This window comes from Centruroides vittatus, unplaced genomic scaffold (genome assembly GCF_030686945.1).
Source record: "Centruroides vittatus isolate TY-2023 unplaced genomic scaffold, ASM3068694v2 contig_341, whole genome shotgun sequence".
NCBI classification, from domain to species: Eukaryota; Metazoa; Arthropoda; class Arachnida; order Scorpiones; family Buthidae; genus Centruroides; species Centruroides vittatus.
Window position 1 is genome coordinate 2,907,748 of NW_027122166.1, and position 22,242 is coordinate 2,929,989.

The 22,242-nt window shown below is 29.8% G+C and overlaps 1 protein-coding gene across 1 annotated transcript in view; it reads left to right on the top strand.

Annotated features, from left to right (window-relative positions):
• LOC136974105 (peptidyl-glycine alpha-amidating monooxygenase B-like) overlaps positions 1 to 22,242 on the top strand; it is a 42,153-nt gene that overhangs the window by 11,505 nt on the left and 8,406 nt on the right. Inside the window, exons 2-9 of the mRNA XM_067268899.1 lie at positions 1,518 to 1,681; positions 1,749 to 1,803; positions 1,873 to 1,972; positions 2,050 to 2,132; positions 2,206 to 2,286; positions 13,091 to 13,139; positions 15,253 to 15,320; positions 18,542 to 18,708. Coding sequence (XP_067125000.1) covers positions 1,529 to 1,681; positions 1,749 to 1,803; positions 1,873 to 1,972; positions 2,050 to 2,132; positions 2,206 to 2,286; positions 13,091 to 13,139; positions 15,253 to 15,320; positions 18,542 to 18,708 — 756 coding nt within the window. The 5' untranslated portion in view covers positions 1,518 to 1,528. The remainder of the gene's footprint in view (positions 1 to 1,517; positions 1,682 to 1,748; positions 1,804 to 1,872; positions 1,973 to 2,049; positions 2,133 to 2,205; positions 2,287 to 13,090; positions 13,140 to 15,252; positions 15,321 to 18,541; positions 18,709 to 22,242) is intronic.

The following is a 22,242-nucleotide window of genomic DNA, read 5'->3' on the forward strand; positions in this document are numbered from 1 at the left end:
TTGTAACAGTTTATGGTGCTTTTGAGTGCATTGCCAAGGCATCCCCTTGCACCCCAATCAGAACACCATTAACATACTGTATGAGCAAAAGGATGTTGACATGGGGTTCCATTTGGCATGGAACAGAAGTGTTTATCTTAATCATCTGTAATTCATATGGAATGTAAGTGAAAATGAAGATTGTGGACCTATCAAAGAATGAAAGGTATGCAGGAAAATAGATTTGAGTTAAAAGTGCTGGTAATTTTGACTTAATGAGACCACATTATATGGAAACTCTATATGTTTACTGTACCCAAGACCTGTAGATAGCTTTGAGCTAGTTCATTTCAACTTAGAAGGTTTTACTACATTTAAAATGATTGATCTTATGATAGAGTAATGTTTCTCCTTGTTATGTATGATGGAATTACTTTCCATCATTTTGTTAACAAATTCAAAACTAAATATGACAGCATTTTTTTTTTCATATTTATCATTTTATCATCAAGCTTCATTTTTTAAATTCTAGAGTGTAAATCCATTTTATATCAATTAAATAAATGTTTAAAATTTAAAATAATTTATTAAATAACAAATTTCAACTTAGAAGACTGTAATAAAGGGAATGTAAATTAAATTTAGATTTTTCAATATTAAAATTATTTTCAAGTTTATTTTTAGCTTTTTCTGATCATGTGTATATGAAAATGAGTAACGTGCCCAAAAGAACTTTATTCTTTGTTTTATTTTAGACTTTATTAAAGCATTTTTTATTTCTTTTAATGTACTTATAAAATTTATCATAACAACAATGAGTGATCTTACAAAAATATTTTTCAACGTACTCCTTTTATTTTTCAATAAACTTGATCCATTATTACATAGTCTTAATTCTCTCTGAAAAAATATATATATATGTATATATATTTCAAAGGTCCAAAGGTTTTTGGTTGAAAGATGCACTTGTGCTTTCTTTTAGTTTTTAGTCTGAGGTAAGTTGACAGCATCTTATGACATCTGCAAGTGACAGTTTAATTTTATAAAAATTCTGAATTAGAGTAAATATACAATCCAAAGAAATTATATGCATTATATTTTTAGCATAAATAACTTTAAATTTTTATATGCTATCAAATTAAAATTTATCTATTGTTAATATCTCTTTGTTTTATTGTAATCAGAATTTATTATTTTGAAAATTTTAATGAAACTGAACGATTCTGACATAGTTGTCATGTCTGAAATACTTTATTTGAATAAGTTTTAATAAATTATAGGTTATAATTATATTAGTAATGCAGCTAACTTTTATGCACTGATTTTACTATCTTAATACTGCATTACCAGTTCTTGCAGTTTTTATTTTTAATTTCTTTTCCATCAATTTATTATACTTTTGTCATAAGTGTAAGAAAATGAAGAAAATTATATATATGTATACAGATGTTAAAATATTATTTAAATAAAATTAAATAAAGTTAATGTATGTATATATAAATAGATGAAACTGAATATTTATTTTATTCTTTCCTTAGATTATTTCAGTATGATAAAAGATAGATTTTTGTTACTGTTGTTTTACTTGCTTTTGATCCTCATACAACATATAACTGGAAATGTTCATACACGAGCAGAACCACCCATGCAAAAAGATCATTTTGCCATAAATATAAACATGCCAAATGTTAAACCAACTAAAGTAAGTATACTATTTTAAGCTATATAAAATTTTCTCCTTTAAAATTAATAATGTTATATTTTCACAGCATGATTCATATATATGTACAACCAAACGTATTGATGCTGATGATGCCTATATTAGTAAGTGTTTCACGTTTTAATTATAACTACACTAAATTCAAATTTTTCATTAATCTTTGTTATCTACAGTACAATTTGAACCATCTGCTGATGCACTTAGGGCTCATCACATGATACTCTTTGGATGCAATTCTTTATATTCACCTAATTATATATATCCTGAGCATTGGTAAGAAAAATGAATAGAATAATTTTTCAATTTTATTATTAGTTTAAAAAAAAATTTTCTAAAATCATATATTTTAGGAATTGTATACATAGTGCACTTTGCAAGAAAATGACTATCATGTATGCTTGGGCTAAAAATGCTCCACCAATTACTCTACCTCCAGTTAAGTGAATATTTGAATTTTAATTTCATATTTAGTAAAACTTGTTCATTTTATTATATTCATTTTTCAACAGATGTAGGATTTCATGTTGGTGGAAACAGTTCTATTCATTATATTATACTTCAGCTCCATTATGCAAACCCATTACCAGGTTTGATATATTTTTAAATTTATCATATTTATACTGAACTGTTTTTTTTCTTTGTTTAAATAAATCTAAAAAACTTGTGTCATTTTACTAAGAATAATTTTAGAGAATATTTTTAAATTCACCTTGTGTGCCAATTTCATATTGAGACAACTTTTTATAGGAAATTAAAATATTCAAACTTGCATTTGAATACAGTAGAGCGTCGAAAAGTGGAACCAATTGGGGACTGGGGTCGTTCCAAGTAGTGATTTTTTCCAATTTCCGATTATGTATGAAAAAATATATTAACCTGTCCGATGTTCAAATTTTTCTTCGTTGCGTGTCGCTTCCTGTTGAATTTTTCTCCGTTGCGTGTCGCTTCGTGTTGAATTTTCGTTGATTTTAAGCCTAACGAAAATTTTTATAATAATAATCGAGGCTATCGTATCATTAAAAATTATTTCTGCATTTTGTACAAACAAAATAAATATATTGAAGAATATAAAAAACATGAAAATTATACTTTAGAAGTAAATTTAGTATCAAAAACGTTCGATTCAGCACGACACAGTCCGACTGAAAATCGTTCCAGTTTCCGGCCATTTCAATTACCAATGTTCCACTTTTCGACGCTCTACTGTATTTTAATTAATTTCCTATAAGTTGTCTCAATTTCCTAATATGAATAAGTTTTTCTATGACAAGTTTATTTCATGAATCAAACTTTTAAAATTGTTAGTATTTCTGAACAATAAACATTTTAAAAACTTTAATTAGTAGATTATAATTAAACTTAAATATTAAAAATTGTTAGTTCTTTCAATCTTTTTTTTTTATAATAGCAAGTAAATTTTTGTTAATATTATGTTCAATAGCAATAAGAACAACACTGTTGTCATTAATTAAATAAGAATTCATTAAAGTCAAAATGAAAAATCATTAGTATAACAAAAAAAATAAAATATTTTTACATACATATGCAATCATTTAGTCCAGTTTTCCTGTTTCTGTTGTTTTTTCTTACATTTGCAGCTATTATATCAAGGTTAACTTATGAGGTTAAATGCATTTGTAATACTGACAAACTGGAATTTTTAGTTTAAAATATGTGACATATGTATATGACATTTTACATATTAAAACTATTATAATTTAAATATTTTTAAGAAAAGCTAAGTTATATGTACAAGTTTTATAATCATTAATTTTGTAAATTATATTTATGTACTGTACATTTCAGAACATGCTCATGAAACTGAAAATACATTGATGAATAAAGCATATTTTTTCCATTAACTTTTTTTCTCTAAATTTTTATTTATATATACAAGTGATAAGCATAAGTCTTCTTTATATAAGCAATTTTCATATTAAAGTTTGTGATGACAACAAACCTCAAAAATATATTTAATTATCATTATTGCTATTTTTATTACTTGTCCATGTTGTTTAAGATTTAATAAAAAATTATCATCTATATATATAAAAACGAATGTATGTCTGTGTGTGTGTGTGTGTGTGTGTGTGTGTGTTTGTCCTTCATGCATTACCACACCATTTATCCGATTGCCATGAAACTTTGGGAAGTTGTTTAATACACTCCCGCGAAGGTTTGTGGCATATGTGAAGATCACCATTTCCCCCCTTTCAAAAATATATTTATATATGGATTAAGACTTTTATGTCCAACAGATGGCGCTAACTTCCGACGACCTAAGTTTGCTTTTCTGTGAGGCATTATGCTTTTCTGTGAGAATGGACTAAAGCAGATCATTTTTTACCTATCTATATAAATAAAATATAACGTTTGTTTGTTCCTACCGATTCCTTTGAAATTTTGACACAACGTTGCATTCGAATACGCACGTGTTTTTATATAATATACATGTCGAAACTCCCCCTACTGGGGGGGAGATAAACGGGATTAAGGTTTACAGTGAAGAACTCCGCTTCTATTTATACTATTTTACATGCGATTTTTTTGCGTCTTTAATTGCATTTTAATAGGTTACGTCAACAGAATATACACTAAAAAGGGATTTTTCGATATTCCCTAGCGGGGAGAGGGACAGGATTAAGGCTTACTGTCAAGAACTCGGCTTCTATTTATTCTATTTTACATGCGGTTTTTTGCGTTTTTAATTGCGTTTTAATAGGTTACGTCAACAGAATATACACTAAAAAGGGATTTTTCGATATTCCCTAGCGGGGAGAGAAACAGGATTAAGGCTTACTGTCAAGAACTCGGCTTCTATTTATACTATTTTACATGCGGTTTTTTGGTTTTTAATTGCGTTTTAATAGGTGACGTCAACAGAATATACACTAAAAAGGGATTTTTCGATATTCCCCCACGGGGGAAGAGTTACACATTTATAATAGATACATTTTGAGCCACAACAACGCGTGGCTGGGTCAGCTAGTCATAAATAAAATATATGTTTTATATTTTATATATGTGACATGATAACATCTATATGAAACTTAATATTGCATCATTACTTTATTACTATTAAGCTTTATTATAGTTATTATATTCATTTTAAGGTTTATTACAGCATTGCAGTAAATTTCTATATTTATTAACAATTTTTTTACCAGTAACAATAATATAAGTTTGAACTGTGAAACTATATCAACTTTTCATAGAACCATGCAAAACCATGCAAAATGGAAAATAATTTTTTTAAATGTTTAAGTGAGAAATAGTATTTTTTAAATTTTTTATGCTTCAATAGCCACATTTAAGCAGTTGTGTTATTCTAACAAAATTGCTTAAATATAGCTATTGAAGTGTGTGCATAAAAAGTTTTGTTAGAATAACAAAACTTTTTATGCACACAAAGGAGGTGTTAGAAGTGTTAATATTTTGTTTCAACTCCCTGAAAAGAATTCATGAGGAGAGAATAAAATTAAGCAAGTGTTATTTCTGAGATACAATAATAAATAAATAATGTTATATAGACACTTGTATTTCTCCAATTTGTTAAATTATCACTTTTTTGTACAGTTAAATGTCTGTTTTCAATTTTTAAAAATTCAGCACTACTTAAAAATAAATCTAGTTTACTTTCCTGGCTATTATAGAATATAAAATTGGGGAAGTATGTTGATTGGTCAAATTTTGACTCCTCAGAACTTTTTGCTTTTGTCAACATCTTGACACTCCTTATGTGTTTAGGTGGATGTTGGTGTTTGTGTTGGTTTGTTGTCTATTTTGTATTATGTCTCAGGACTAGACAAGGTTGGAAAAAAAGCAGTTTTTTAAAAGCAAAAAAAATAAGTACTGTGTTTTTTTTGGTTTTAAACTTTGATTTGTGTTGTTTTAATATTCTGTATTTATGATTTTTACAAAACTGGGAAATAATTACTTAAATAATGATTACTGGCTACCAGAATAGCATCAATCTGGCATGGAAAAATAAATTTGAAAAGTTTCTCACTTATAAACTATCCAATTATCAGAAAAGAAAAAGAAAGTAAAAAACACATCTCAGTTTTTAAAGTCAAAATATTTTTGATTGGAAAAACTGAAGATTTATACCACTTTTCTGTTTTAAATTTTAAATTAAGGTAAAAAGTTGCAAACATTTGTTACAGTTTTTATTCCTGATTCAAAACATGAACAGTTGAAAACAAGAACCTATTAGGGAACATTTTACTACATTACCCTTAGAAAAAATGAAACTTTGGTGGATTAGGTGCCAAGTCTGCAAAGTGGAATTAGTTTCTTTGGTTCAACGGATAAAAACAACCACACAGAAATTTCATCATAGAAAATTATATGGTGACAATTCCTATAAAAACAGAAATGACTCAGATATCAAAATGGAGCAAACTGCTTGATCCACAGTTCACCAGTAAAACACTATCCAGTGAGCAGATTGTTGAGACCTTGGAATATGCCAGTACTTTTTATACCAAATCCAGAACCAATATTATTAACTATCAAGCAAGAGTAAGACTTTTCAAAAAATTACTTCTTTGGGAAAGTTCTTACTATATTCATTAAGCCCGTAACTGGTAGCTTCCCTTACAAGGCTTAAATCTAGAAACCTTTATTACCTAGCTGCAGCTTCATTGGCCAGAATTGAATGGATTCTTTCATTCTTTGGGTTTGTTTAATCTAAAGTAATAAACAGCTCAAAATCCAAAAAGCTACCAAGCTGTTTGTGGTGTTTAACAAATAAGTGTATAGCTGAAGAAGTGAACTATGAATTTAAAGCCAGTTATAGCCATATACATTGAACAATCATTACATTAGGAACACCTGGCTAGTAACAGATTATTCCTCTTTTCTGGGTGATCATGGCTTGCAAATGCTGGGGCATGGACTTGTGGCTGTACGCCATGTATTTGTATATAATTTATATATTTTATTTTTTAGTTTTATTTCATTTCACGTGCTTTTCTCCCCTTTTTTTTTCTTTATCTATTGTCTTCCCTCTTTGGAATGTCTCTGAAATTCCTTTCCTTTTATGGCCATCAGATATCCCCTAAAACAAAGAAAGGGTGCGCGACCTCTGAGGGGACAAGTACGATACTAGAGGGCAGGAGGGTCGTGAACCTGAGAGAGACGGAATTCGGACTCGAGAGAGAAAGGAAGGAGACCAGCTTCTGGTGCATTGTTGGCAGCGTGCAGAAGAAAGAAAGGTAGAGCTTCAGAGACTGAATAAAGATCTCTGTGATAGATTCGAGGAGTTAACGGTAAATTATCAAATCCAAACTGTCGACGAGTGATTGAACTGAAAGAAACAAAGGAAATACCCTCGTTCCTTTGTGTAAAACCTTTGCTACGGACATTACAAAGAAAAGGGCCGTTTTTCGAAGATCTCAAGAACCAACACTGGGTACCCCCTATCTAATTTCTTACTTTTCCTTCCTGTCCCCTATTCTCCTACTATAGTTTAATATTAGTCTTAGTTTTTATCTTTATTCGTATTTTTGATAGTTTAATATTAGCGTAAGATTAATTTTAATTATTTCTCTTTTGTCACGTAACATATATATTCGGGATTTTGTATGTACCACCTTGTTCTTTCATATGATTGTTTCCATCTGTTGGGATAGAAAATATTCTGGCATCCTAGAAAAGAACCTGTAGATATTTTTTTGCCATTATTAAAGTTTCCGCTTCGTTTTTTTTTGTTACACGTGTTTTTCTTTTGACAAAGAAAAAAGCATATTTTTACAACTCTACCAGATGTCAAACATCCTCTATTCTTAATGGACCCATGTCTGCTCAAGCAGTTTTGTCATTTTGTGCACATTTTGCAGAGGCTGGGAGACAACCTCACCACATGTTCCATCATATCCAAAACATATTCAATAGGGTTGTAGGCTGGTAAGTTTGGGGACCAAGGCAGTGTGTGGCCATTCATTGTCATATTCTTCTAATTATTCTGAATTAGTCTCAGCTAATAACATGGTGCATTATCATGTCAAAACAAGACATCATTGTCAGGTAACATTGCATACAGATTACATGATTGTAAAAATTCATATATTCAAATATGACACCAAATATAAGGAAGAAACTGAACATAATTTTTCTTCACTTGAGGATGACATTTTGAAATGTCAAAAATGTTATTTAATTCATCAAGTAAATAAATCTAATACCAAAAGACAGTATAATTTCTTCCTTATGCATGGAGATTCTGGTACAGATGATGCATTGCTTAACAAATCCCTGCATTGTTCACTATTCAAGGATTATGGGATGATGACCCTAGGCCTTGCCAAAAGAACACTTCTCAGACTATGATATCACTGCACTAGCTTATGCTATAGTGGCGATATCAAGATGTAGCTTAACCTGCACTAGGGTTTCTCATTTCTTGGTCTTTTGCTTGTTCTGGGATTCCGGGATAAAAGTGAACTGTTTCCCAGAATCCCGGGAAATCCCAGGATAGAATTAATTACAGTACTCACAACCAAAACTTCCAAAAAGCAAACATTTTTGATTCCCCTTCTGTGATCTTCGTTGTTTTAAAATGTTTAAAATGTTTTAAAATTCTTCGAATCCAGTTTTAACAGAAAGAAATAAATTAGCCTGACGAAGATCCCAGAAGGGGAATCGAAAACTTTTGCTTTTTGGAAGTTTTTGCACTGGTTATTGGTTTTGGATGTGACTATTGTTTTTAAACAAACCAGTCTGGTGAGTGGAATATATATAGAATTAATTATTTTTAAGATATACAAAATATCTTGAAATCAAATGATATAATTAGTTTTCATTTTTTAAAGTAATTTAATATGTTTGCAACCTCCAAAATCATATTAATAATGCTATGTAAGATATATATTAAAAATTATCTTTGAATTATGTAGAAATTGTCACAAATAGAAAAAATTTATTAAAGTTTGCTGGAAACTGCATACAACAACAACAAAAATGCTTTGAATTGAGTTGAAAATTTAAAAAAAAAATGAACTTAGATCAAACTTCTAACTTAAAAAGTAATTTTCATTTTTTAAATAAAACAATACAAAACATTGTATATTTTTATAATAAGATTTTAAAAAGCAAATGGTCAATACTCCCATCACTTAATCTGATTCTTATTTTAGTAATGGAAAGTCCCGCTACCGAGAATGTTCTTTCTGATTCAATTGATATGAGTGGAATCGTGTTTAATGCATTTAAGAGAAGACAGATGTTATGTGTTTTTTCATCCATAGCCTGGAAGATTTCTAGTTCGTTTTCGAGATTGTAGTACTTCTTTTGCTCTCTAGTATTCTTGATTTGTCTACCTTGGCTGCTTTAATAGCGGCATCGAGCTTATGGCCGGATAATTCGGCAATTCGTTTGGCTTTAATAATTAGGTTTATGAAGAAAAACTTCACACTTGCAGACTTCATACTCATTTGTATCCTTGCCCAATTTGCACAACCTGGCATTACAGCCATGCAGTTATTGAAGCTACTGGGCATGGTTAAAAATTAAGACAGCATTAAGCACAATTATTCCAGATATTACAGGTTCTGACAAGTAAAGAATTTTCAGAGTCCTGCCAGAAATAAGCCACATATTGTTTATTGACCATTTGTAACATGCCATAATGAGGAAAAATTAAAAAACTAATAAGTAGGTTTAAAATTAATAAATATGAATGTATTCTGACAGTTTATGAGTTAATTATACTTTCTATTGGCAAAATTTCCACAACCTTAACATAAAATAGAAAAAAACGAACTTTTAAGAAATTTGTGGGATTTCCCAGGATGAGAAGAATCTGGTTATCTGGTGACCTGTGAGATTCTCACCAGATAGTGCTGTTTATTATTAATTATAAATTAATAAAAATAGCATTCTGTATAAGTAGCCATATTTCATTTACTTAATAAATTACATCAGCTATGTAGCATTTGGTATATTATACAGAAATATGTAAATCTTGGATAATTCAAAAAGGATAATTTAAAGTTGCAAATATTTCATCCCCTGAATTTCGAACAAATGAGGATCGCCTGTATATGTAATTCAAAATTAAATTAAGAATCAAAAATTTTTGTAAAAATACAATTCACCTATACACACCGGGGTGAAACTAATTAACTCTCTTGCAAACCTTGTAACCGGTGCTGCCAAAGTTCGTACGCTAATGTTTTCGGCTCCTCACTAGGTCCTTCTTCAAGCGAAAATTTATTCTATTTTCTTTTTTTGACCGTTAGATCGAAGAATATCCTCTTTCTGGATACAAATTCGAATTGTCCGATTCCGTATCCATGGAAACCGCGTGCCATCAACAGTCCAAACTTTACGTAATACGATCACACACTTATCTTAAACTATCAAAACGCAATCCAATTGCATCTTTATCCATGTCAGTTCCCTGTAATGGTCTCTCTAATCATGATGGCTAGAACAAATGGCTAGAGCAAATGGAGATATGTAAAGCCTTCAGGTACACCCAACCAATCAATTCGAAGGACAAGATGAAGTTATCTTTGGCATGGCAGGCACTAATTCAAGACAGCCATTCGAACCAACGGAGGCAAAATGATTAGAGAGACCATTACAGGGAACTGACATGGATAAAGATGCAATTGGATTGCGTTTTGATAGTTTAAGATAAGCGCGTGATCGTATTACGTAAAGTTTGGAATGTTGATGGCACGCGGTTTCCATGGATACGGAATCGGACAATTCGAATTTGTATCCAGAAAGAGGATATTCTTTGATCTAACGGTCAAAAAAAGAAAATAGAATAAATTTTCACTTGAAGAAGGACCTAGTGAGGGGCCGAAAACATTAGTGTACGAACTTTGGCAGCACCGGTTACAAGGTTTGCAAGAGAGTTAATTGGTTTTTGTAAAAAATTGTCGTATCCCAAATTATGAAGTTTTTGAGAAAAAGGAGCATTTATGTTTCAATTCACCAGTACTCTAATTTGCAATGTTTTATTAATATGGGTGTACAAACTGTGGGGTATTCAACTGAATCCTGAAAGTTTCTTAGAGGACAGATTGATAATATACGATGTTGTGCTACAGCACTAGTATTATTGTAAAATTTCTTTTTTGTGCATGTTTCGTTTGTTCTGTATCAGGTCATATATTATACTAAATTCATTCTATTCCATTTTGTATCGGGACATCACATTTTAATGTTCTGCATATTGTGTATCCTCTGATTGGGTGAGGGTTGGACCACGTGGGAATGACGTACTCCCTAATGGTGGGAGGTATAAATCCAGATGTTTCACCACGGGAAAGCATTCTTTTCATTTGGGGTCTCCTGCCTGCTACATACCTGACACGAGTGAGAAGAAAATCGGTCACCAGTGAAAGGATTTGGATGCTAGGAAGTTGGACTAAGTAAAAGACAATCCAATTCCCTCCACATGAATTTAACAATCATCGACAAGGAATGAGTGCTCAGTGACAAGGGAACTAATAAGGACAAGTGTAAGATTTTTTTTTTTTTGAACATCATAGACAATTGTGGTGTTCTCATCACACGTGGAACTATTCTTGTAATCATACAGAGGATATGAAAGTGGGGGTCGAACGACCACTAAGTTCGTTGTATACAGTCAAACCTGTTTTTATGCGGTGGATAGGGACCGCATTAAAAGAAAACACATAAAAAAAATCTCACGAAACTTCACGAATGGCTGTAAATAATAGTTTTCGCAACACAATTAAAAAAATATTTTTTTTTTATGCGGTCAACAGGGACCGCATAAAAAAAGTCTCACATAGAAAATAACTCAAAACCGTACGAAATAGAATTTATTGACAACAGATGTCAGCACTTGACTGCATCGTCTGGTCTATCGTCTGTTTTACATATTTTTGTCCAGGTGGTGTTTTGTTGACTTAAAAAGTAAATTATTTCATTTTTCGCATATTCATGCAATAATATTACTATAATAAGTGCATTTATGCTATAATAAGTTTATTTAGCTATAATAAGTCAACGTGAGACATGACGAATCGCACGAGACTAGTCGCCAACTATACCACACAAATTAAAAATTTGCATTAAAAAAATCGCACAAATAAAAATCGCACATAAAAAGACTGCATAAAAACAGGTTTGACTGTATATATTTTTATTTTTATGTATATACACGTTTGCCATTGAAAATTATCGTAAGGAAACCCTTAGTGGGTTTCCTTACGATAATTTTGTCTCTTGTATCAAGACCTACTATGTTGTGATTACACAGAATAAATTTTATTTCCTCATCCATTTTAATTCATGTAAAGTCCTTGTTGTTTTCCCCTGCCTTTACCCTACCCACATACCTAAGTATACCATGGTATATGAGGGTAAAACAACAAACCCAAATTTGTAAATAACTTGATTTTGTAGTTTTCCAGGATGCATCATTCACTTAGTCCTTCAATTGCTAACAATGAAAAATTATTTGACACTTCTATGAAACAAATTAAATTTAATATTATCATGTTATTACGTTTGTTTCAATTAAATATATTACTGGATAATCAAAGGTTGCTGTGAGTTGATTATATTAAGTTACCAGTAGAAGAGGGATTAACCTTTAATATTATCATTATAGTGCATTTTGGGATTCATTATCATTCAAATAAATTAATTTTTTGTAAATTGCTTTATTGATACATAATTTCATATATAAAATAGTGTTCAAACACTATTTTAAATAGGACAACTGCTACTTAACAACTGGTTGCTATTAGATAACAATGAACACTACAACTACAAACACTACGAATCTAAACCACGTGCTGAAACATCAAGAACAGGTGGAAATTTACAAGGACACCTGCCCTAACGGAGCTGTAAATTTTCGATACATTTACTCCTTCCCCTCTGCATGGAAATCGTTCTATGAACTGTAAACCCCCTCCCCTCTCCTTACATCACACACCTTCACCCTTTCACATGTGTTTGGCAACCCCTGGTGTTTTTTACAGCAGTTTGCTTGCCTGACTATGTCCATTTAATACGAGTGAAAACATTCATAATTTGTGTTTAATTTTCTTGCTGGTATCTTAGGTATTTGTAGTGTTCATTGTTATTTTAAATTGGACTGTAATTTTTACTTAACTGAAGACAAAATCTTGATGGTAATTTGATTTTATATTTGTTCATATTTATAAATAGATAAATATTCTCTTTGCTTTAAATGAACTTTTAATTTTATCTGTTTTTGAAACTGCGTTTTACTATGTATTGAGTATTGAACACAAGACTGTGTTATTTATTAAACACCTGGCTTTTTCCACGTTTATTTAGTTGACTTAATATTTTATATATCTTGTGAATTTAATACTTTAATTCTATTTTAATTGGTAAGTTAGATTTTAATAATGATATTTGTTTAAATAGAGGGAGCAAGTGATAATAGTGGCATAACTCTTCACATGACAAGAAAAAGGTGAGTTTCAAACATACTTTTACAACTTGTCGCATGGATTTATTAATTTATTTCAAATAATAATTATGTTTGTATAATAGTATTTATTTTTATACAAGCACACATGATAACATGAACACCCCAGGACATCTTCAATTAAACTTGAATTTATGACTATTTACAAAAATATAAAATTTTCGAGTCATTCTACTTCCTGTTTCACTCCACCACAGAAGTAACAGTGTATTGGCTTGAATAAAATTCAGTAGAACAAATGGTAAATTATAAAAAAATTTTCACACAGTTAAAATTGATCGAAACGCTGACCTTTTATTTGAGGATTCGGCGTCCTTTAAAACTAAAACAATGATTACAACTTTCAATTACAACTACCTTGCTCTTCAGCACAATATATTACTGGTTCAGGCCCTCTGGTGGCGGTTTTGGATAATCCTAAAGTTCATTTGCATACATATTGTGCTGAAGAGCAAGGTAGTTGTAATTGAAAGTTGTAATCATTGTTTTAGTTTTAAAGGACGCCGAATCCTCAAATAAAAGGTCAGCGTTTCGATCAATTTTAACTGTGTGAAAATTTTTTTATAATTTACCATTTGTTCTACTGAATTTTATTCAAGCCAATACACTGTTACTTCTGTGGTGGAATGAAACAGGAAGTAGAATGACTCGAAAATTTTATATTTTTGTAAATAGTCATAAATTCAAGTTTAATTTAAGTATTTATTTTTGTTTTTCAAATTCCAAACAAACTTTTTATAATAATTTATTAAAATATTAAATAGCCGTTCTTTTTGAATATAACTTCCATATAACTAAGATGAAAATTTAATTTTAATTTACTGTCACATTGATTCTTAATAAGTTAAAATTTTATATTAAGCATTTCAGATTTTACTGAGCAAATTATTTGAAAAAATTGTAGACCTATAAATTTCCACTGTTGTCCATCTGTCTGTCTGTCTTTCCTTAATCTCAAGAACAGTGTTAGACAGAGGAAAGTCAAGGCAAGAAGTAGAAAGCTTGGAGACAGGATGCCCAATTAACTATATATGAATGTCCAATGCAAACCAGAAGTAATGTGATTTCAGTTCAAAAATTTTCTCCTGACTGGAGTTACATAAACTACTGGCATGGCTCTGTTGTTAATAAGAAAAGTATGAATATATGGGGGCAAGACACTACTAATTTAAGATGGAAAACATATTTTAAATTAAATAAATTAAGAATATGATTAAAAATTGCAGCATGGCATTGTGACAATGTCACAATAAATAATTGTTTTTATTACTACTAAAATTCTACATCAAAGCATTTATAAAATACTGAAACAGCAAGTCACATTATTATTTTGAAATATATGATCAAAATTTTTCTACTTTTTTCATAAAATTTGAAGATAATATTACTTTTCCAAAGTTTAGAAGTGAAACTTTTTAATTGTTTATAAATTTTCTTGATATTACATTAAAATTTAAATGAAGTTGTTAATCAGATTAAGAATATGGAATTGAAGTTTGAATTTTTCATTAGTTGAAAACATATTTAAATTTTTCTAATTGTTTTCAGAATTAACAGAATATTCATGTTAAATTTAAGTTTTTAAGTTTTCTAAAACATCAAAGCAAAGATATACAATAATTCAACACTGAAGTGAAAATAAATTATGAAATTATATTAGAAATCTTGCAGTTGAATAAATCATATTGTAAGAAAGAAATTCATTTTATTTTTTTAGAAATGCTTTAATTTATGAATCAACTTTATATAATGGTATATTAAATGGTTAGCCTATTAGTTACGGCTATAACCAAAAGGGCTTATCACATCAAGATGTGATTAGCCCTTTTAATTATATCTGTAACTAATAGGCTAACTGTTTAATGTATAGTTAACTTTGAGGCTAAAAGTATATTTTATTTAATTTATATAATGGAGTCAATAATTAATTTTGTGACATTATTAGTTTTAGAAAATTAGTAATTATTGATTTAGATAAGGACTACTAAAAGTTTTCTAATTATACTATTATAAGTATGTATATTTTAATGTTTATTGTATAATTATTCTAAAAAAGAAATAATTTATTTATAAATTAATTTTATAAATATGTTTCCAGACAAAAATATATTGCTGGAATACATCTTTTATTATCTGGAAGTGCCATGATTCCACCTAAAAGCCCAAGTAAGCATATAATTTTTTTTAACTAAAAAGAATTAATCTAGAACAGGGTTAAAGACTTAGAATCAAAAGTAAGAAAAAGTAAATTAAAAATAAACTTTTGAGCTGCAATATATAATTTTAAATAATAAAAAATTATATAGTACAGTCAAACCTGTTTTTATGCGCTCTTTTTATGTGCGATTTTTATTTGTGCGATTTTTTTAATGCAAATTTTTAATTTGTGCGGTATAGTTGGCGACTAGTCTCGTGCGATTCGTCATGTCTCACGTTGACTTATTATAGCTAAATAAACTTATTATAGCATAAATGCACTTATTATAGTAATATTATTGCATGAATATGCGAAAAATGAAATAATTTACTTTTTAAGTCAACAAAACACCACCTGGACAAAAATATGTAAAACAGACGATAGACCAGACGATGCAGTCAAGTGCTGACATCTGTTGTCAATAAATTTTATTTCGTACAGTTTTGAGTTATTTTCTATGTGAGACTTTTTTTATGCGGTCCCTGTTGACCGCATAAAAAAAATATTTTTTAATTGTGTTGCGAAAACTATTATTTACAGCCATTCGTGAAGTTTCGTGAGATTTTTTTTAATGCGTTTTTTTTAATGCGGTCCCTATCCCCCGCATAAAAACAGGTTTGACTGTATTTTGCAATTGTTAAATAAAATATATTCATTTAAATATATTTCTAAATATTACATACTTCAATTTCTTAGCAAAACTTTTTATCTTGTATATTCTAAGCCGACTTATTCAAATTTTGATATTTGGTGTTTCTTAACTGCACTAAACCTTTCAATTTTTTTATCTGTTAAGGCTTGTTCAACATATCCAGTAATTTAGTCAAGTAGTTAGTATCCTGTGGATTGAGTCTGTAGGCATTGTGAAATTCAGATGGAAATTGGATAGTGAAACTGGCAACACAATTGCATATATGGGAGTTGTGGATTTGAGTCCTTCTTTGGGCTGATTCTTTTTTTCAGAATCTTTAAATTAATTATTAAATTTATCAATAAATGGTACCTAACCCCTACCTCTGGACCAAATTACTTAACATTTGATTATTAATAGTAGCATTAATATAGCCTGATATAATCTGGCAATTATTTGGCATTAATAATTTTATCAAAAAGACACTTCATTTAATTAGTCTACACTTGTTGATTTTACATGCAATAAATAGAACTGATTTCATATTATTTGAATAAACAAGTCACTAAATTTTGTGTTTGCTCAAGTACTAAATGAAACTGTTTACATGATACAAATAACTAAATTTAGCTATTGTACTTATGTAAATCAAGAATAAGTGTTTGAGATGGACAGACAATAGATGTATTTCTGTAGCACTAAATAACACTGTAGGCAGTGGTGATATTCAGTGGGTTTGCACAGGTTCGGCCGAACCCATTGGTAAAATTTTCAGTTTTCCAAACCTTGTTAAACACATGTAACATTTCTCAGTGGTTTTGTTTCTTTTAAAAAATATATTAAAATATACGTATTATACTCTGTAACACTACTAAACTAGAGCCTTATACCCCGTTTGCACCAAGCATTTCAATCTACATTGTGAGCAAGATCGGGAACTGTCTTGGTGCGATCTCTCTCTACCGTTTCAATCTCAACTGAAACGAGGTTTAATCACGATCAATTCAAGAGAGTTCTTGAAACTAGATCCAATCATAAGAGAGATCCCACAATCTCACGCATGCGAGATAATACAAGATGGCTGTGGAACATGTGTCGTGCTATGGACAGCGAAATAAAAAGGATATTGTATTTCGAAAAATTTCTCTGCCTAAAAAAAAAAGGTGGACAGCACTAATATACTATTGTTACCTGGTCTTCGCCCAGGGTCCCTTACGTTCCAAATACGCCACTGATTATTAGATATATCGCAAGAAAAGGTATTGCATTTATTTTTAGCCAAAACTTCCATTTTGTTTGTCGGTGATTGTTAGGGAAAAATTTTCTGCTAGCAAACCCTTTGTTAAATATTTCGAATATCTCCACTGACTGTAGATAATATTCATCTAATGAACTTTACTGAAAACAACTCTGCTTTGACAATGGCAGGGCTGTTTCTTGACCAGAAGAACAGAATTAAATGGATGTATTAAACTAAATAGTTTTAGTAAACTACTTGACTAATTTTCACTGTCCACACGCAGTACAATACTAAATTACTTGCCACTCCATTAAATTACTAGACATGTCTGAATGAGCCTTTAGTCTATTTTAGTACCATGTTTTTTTTTTATTCTAATATGCCTTCAAATGTAATGCACACCCAATTTTCAAAATGTTGAAACTTGAAAAAGTTAGCTTGCAAATGTAATGTACAGTACATCATATATCACAAACACACAGCTGTAGGAAATTAATGTATTCAAATAGTGATAAACATATTTTTGAAAAGTTTTTTATTGTCATGTTTACAGTTCTTCACAATGTTCACATTTCCAAATATATTCATTTATGACTCCATTTACAAATATACTGGATCTGTGGACTTACCAAATCAGTCAAAATTATTGTACAATCAATGTTTTAACAGTGAGATTTCATGTCAGTAAGCATAAGGATGAAAGTTACCAGATGCATAATATCATACCGATATATCTGTATACATATCTTCAGTTAACAGACTAAATTTAGTAGATAATTTTTCACTTAAACTTAGCTTCATAGAGATCTTCACCAACTATGAAGCTAACTTTAAGTGAAAAGTTTTGGTTTTGGAATGGTAAACTATTCCAAATCCAAAACTAAAATTCAAACTGAAGTAGCAAGAGAGATGTTACCTCATCTATACCAACAACATAATATGCACAAATGTTGAGTGGAGTGAGAAACAAATGACACAAAAGTGGCTGCATCTAATGTGCACTTCAATTTTGGAGACTAGAAAAGTCCAAAAAAGGTTTGCATTACAATTGAGAAAACATGGTAATTTTTTTGTAAATAAAATTTATGGATAAGAATAATAATAAGTTAAACATCAAAACCAAAAGATTGTTGTTATATTATCAGAAAATTTAAGAAATTTTTTTATTCTATGTAGTTTTAATGAGCTACAGCTTTTGTTAATTTTAATAAACTGCATATGACTTTAAAGTCCTGATTTCTGATCTAAATGATTTTCAATGTAACAAGAATTTTAGCTTGTAAGTAAATGTTTCAATGCTGTTAAAATTTTTTGTTTAGAATACCATGTGGATGTAAATTGTTATTTTAGAGGTAGACAACCTATTCATACTTTTGCATATCGTGTTCATGCTCATAAATATGGTGTCGTTATCTCTGGATATAAATACAGCATAAAAGATAATGCTTGGACTTTCTTGGCGAAAGGAAATCCACAGTGGCCTCAAGTTAGTATATTTACTTATTTTGTCTCTTCAAAATAATTTAATAACTAAAATCTGAAATTGTTTATTGGGAAAATATATGTGGGTGTCCAGTAGGTAAGAGCTGATAAACTGTAAATAAAAAGATTAAAAATATTTCTTTATTGCCATTTGTTTACACATGTATTAATTAAGTTACTTCTCAACATAACTGTATTTGAATCTGAAACATATCAAAATATTATTTTCTATCCTATTCCATCCCAGTTTTTCTATCCCATTATTGACATAGTCTGCTTCCAATGTTTTGATACCATCTTGAATTGCTGTTTTCACCTCATTATCACTGCTAAATTGCTGTACTGCTAAAAATTTCTTCAGGTTAAGAAATGAACAGTTGTTACTGGATGCAAGATCAGGGCTGTAGAATGGATGTTTTTATGGAACTTTACATTGTTTTTCAGCAAAACTCTAGAGCTAAGTAAGTCTTTTCTTGCTTTGAATTGCCTGTTATAATTTCAGTGGCAGATTTGTCTGCAGGCAGTGATGTCACAGAGTCATTTGCTAAAATTAATTTTTATAGTCATTTGAAAGAAATTTTTGGGCTTTTGTGAATTTTTTTATAAAATACAATGGAACAGATTTTTAGGAAAGTATGTAAATAAAAATAAAGATAATTTACCAAAAAAATTTGGGACAAAAGAAGATGAAATTCAACAACACCACAAATCCAGCTTGTCTACAAAGGTCTCACACAGATACAGTGCTGCCACAAACAAAGTTTCCCTTTTTATTTAGAAGATTTTTTTTAAACATAATTGACTATCTTGTGTTCATGAATTTGTTAGTAAAATGCTATGATTGATTGATTAAAAATATTGTTGATTTGAGGTGTAATATATCTAAACAGTGTTATTGTGTTGTATTTTATGTGCACAGTAATTTATTACAATATACATACATATATGGTATTACATAAATGAATTAAATAAATGTATTACATAAATATACAAAATTGTGTTGTCTTGAGAATCACATTTGACTTTCACCATTATATTTTTATTTTTGACTTATAATCAAGATTCCAGAATGGAACTTAATTATAAGGATTACTTATATGTATATTCTCTCTGTACTGTTTGCTTTTGATGATCCACTACAATGCCTTTACATTGACTATTGTTTACTTTCTGGTGTTACATGAACAACCCAAGTTTTATCTCCTATTAGAAATGAATCTAAAATTCATCACTTTGTCATACAATTGTAAAAAAATTCAATGCTGTCAAAATATGATTTGTTTTATGAAATTGTCAGCATTTGTGATAGCCATTGTGCATACATTTTGTGAAATTATGTGTGTTCCAAGATGATTTTTTGCTGTAAAGAACAAGAAATTTGTAAGATATTTGTATTCAGTCCAGAAACGGTGACTCATATTTTTACCCAAATCTCCTTCTCTTAATCAAACAGAGTAGTAGTGACAATCTATTGTTCATATATGTGAACATTTCATTGCACACTTTTATTCTTCCTTCATTAAACAATCTACATCATTTTCTTGTATTTCTCATCATATTTTGTCTGTAAATTTCACAAATTTGCCAAATAAATTTTATTAATTTTAGCCAAATAAACATTTAAAACTCTGATCATTGACTGTCTCTCACAATTGATGGGATGTTTGTTTTGTTCATTTGAAGACAAGATGATTAACTAATAAGCAAAGAATGAGAATTGAGGTCACTGTTTGTATGTATTCTGGTCCTACCATTTATGCAGGTATAGTTAGTATATGTAACTAATTTTTATTTTCTGAATGACTTTATGTAATAAAGTCATTCAGAAAATAAGTTTGATATAGCCTTAATAGGAATATTTATTTTTATATATAACTAGCAGATGAGCCTGACATTGCTTGGACAAAAAATAACAACAGCAAAGATTAAGATTATTTTGCACTTCTAACCCTTATATTATATTATTATATTATTATTATAGTATTTGATTTATATTTACAAAGCTTATCTTATGTAAGAGTTTATCACATCAAGTAATCAATCTAACACATTTTAAAAATTCTTTAAATTGTGTGCATTAGAGGAATAAAGAACTTTTAAAATATGTTAGATTGGTTACTTGGTGTGATAAACTCTTATGTAAGATAATCTTTGTAGTTATATAAATCAAATACTATAATATAACAAACATTAAAACAAAAACCATATAAAGAGTTTGGTACTTCAGCCCACCATTGTCATGTTTATCACGATACTGGTATGATGATATGATATAGATGGTATGAAATGGCACAGTTTCATTGGTCAAGTAGACTCCAATTGAAAATATGATATTTAAAATTTTTTAAGATATATTTTTTTCCTAATTTCTAACTGTAAGAAACTATTCCATTCACAGCCAAATATCAAATGGTAATCTGCCAACAAATCAAATTTCGGGAAAAAATGGACCAAATATTTACACTTGGTACCCTCAAAACCACTTAAAATATATTTTGTGCTTATGGTAATCTTGCATTACATAATTTTTCTATTGAATGCCACCATACTTCTGGTCTGATAGAAAGAAGGGACTGTTGCAGAAGGGAGTTGAAGTAATTCAACCAAAAGTAGTTGTTGACTTCCTGATCAATGACTTCTAATTATTACTGGTCTAGTATTAATATTTGGAAAGTGATCCATGTTGGATAGGTTGTGATGACCCCTGCATGTAATCGAAGTTGCTAACCTTAATGTCGAAATATTTCATTTGACTTGTTTAAATAAAAAAATGCTAAAAATGCTAGAATAATTTTTTTATGTGATAATAAACTGTTTAAATTTTGGCAACAGATTGTATAAACTGTGGGAAGTATGTTCTCATAAATATTGTGTTTATAGAAAAATTATTGGACTGCAATTTGAAAAAATTGTAGACCTATAAATTCTGACTGTTGTTCACCTGTGTGTCTGTCCTTCCTTAATCTTGAGAAAGGAGTGGGATAGATAAAAGCTGAGACCAGATGTAGAAAGCTTAGAGGCAGGAAGCCCAGATTAACTATATATGAAGTTCTGGTTTGGAATGGAAGTCACATTACAGTAGAGCATTGATTATCCAAATACTGATCAACTGAAACATCAGTTAACCAAAAGCATTCCAGTCGGCAAATTCAAATTCCCACTAGTGCTGTGGCATTGCGTCACTCTCCCACTTCTTGCCAACCTAAACTCTAGGCCTAGTTTAATGTACTACATTATGTAAGGTATGTATTTGTAAGATGTGTGATACAGATTATATACAGTACAGTTTTGTGTTTAATATATTTTTTCGTAAATGATCAGTTATCTGAACAACCCCAGTCTCAAATTGTTTCAGATAATTGATGCTTTACTGTACTTCGATTCAAAATTTTCCACTGAATGAAGTTAGATTGATGACCAGCATGACTATTGCTAACAGGAAAAGTATGATGTACAGGGGCAAGACACTACTAAAAGAATTGAGAATATTATAATGAAAAGTTGTAGCTCTGCATTGTGATGATGTCTCAATAAATAC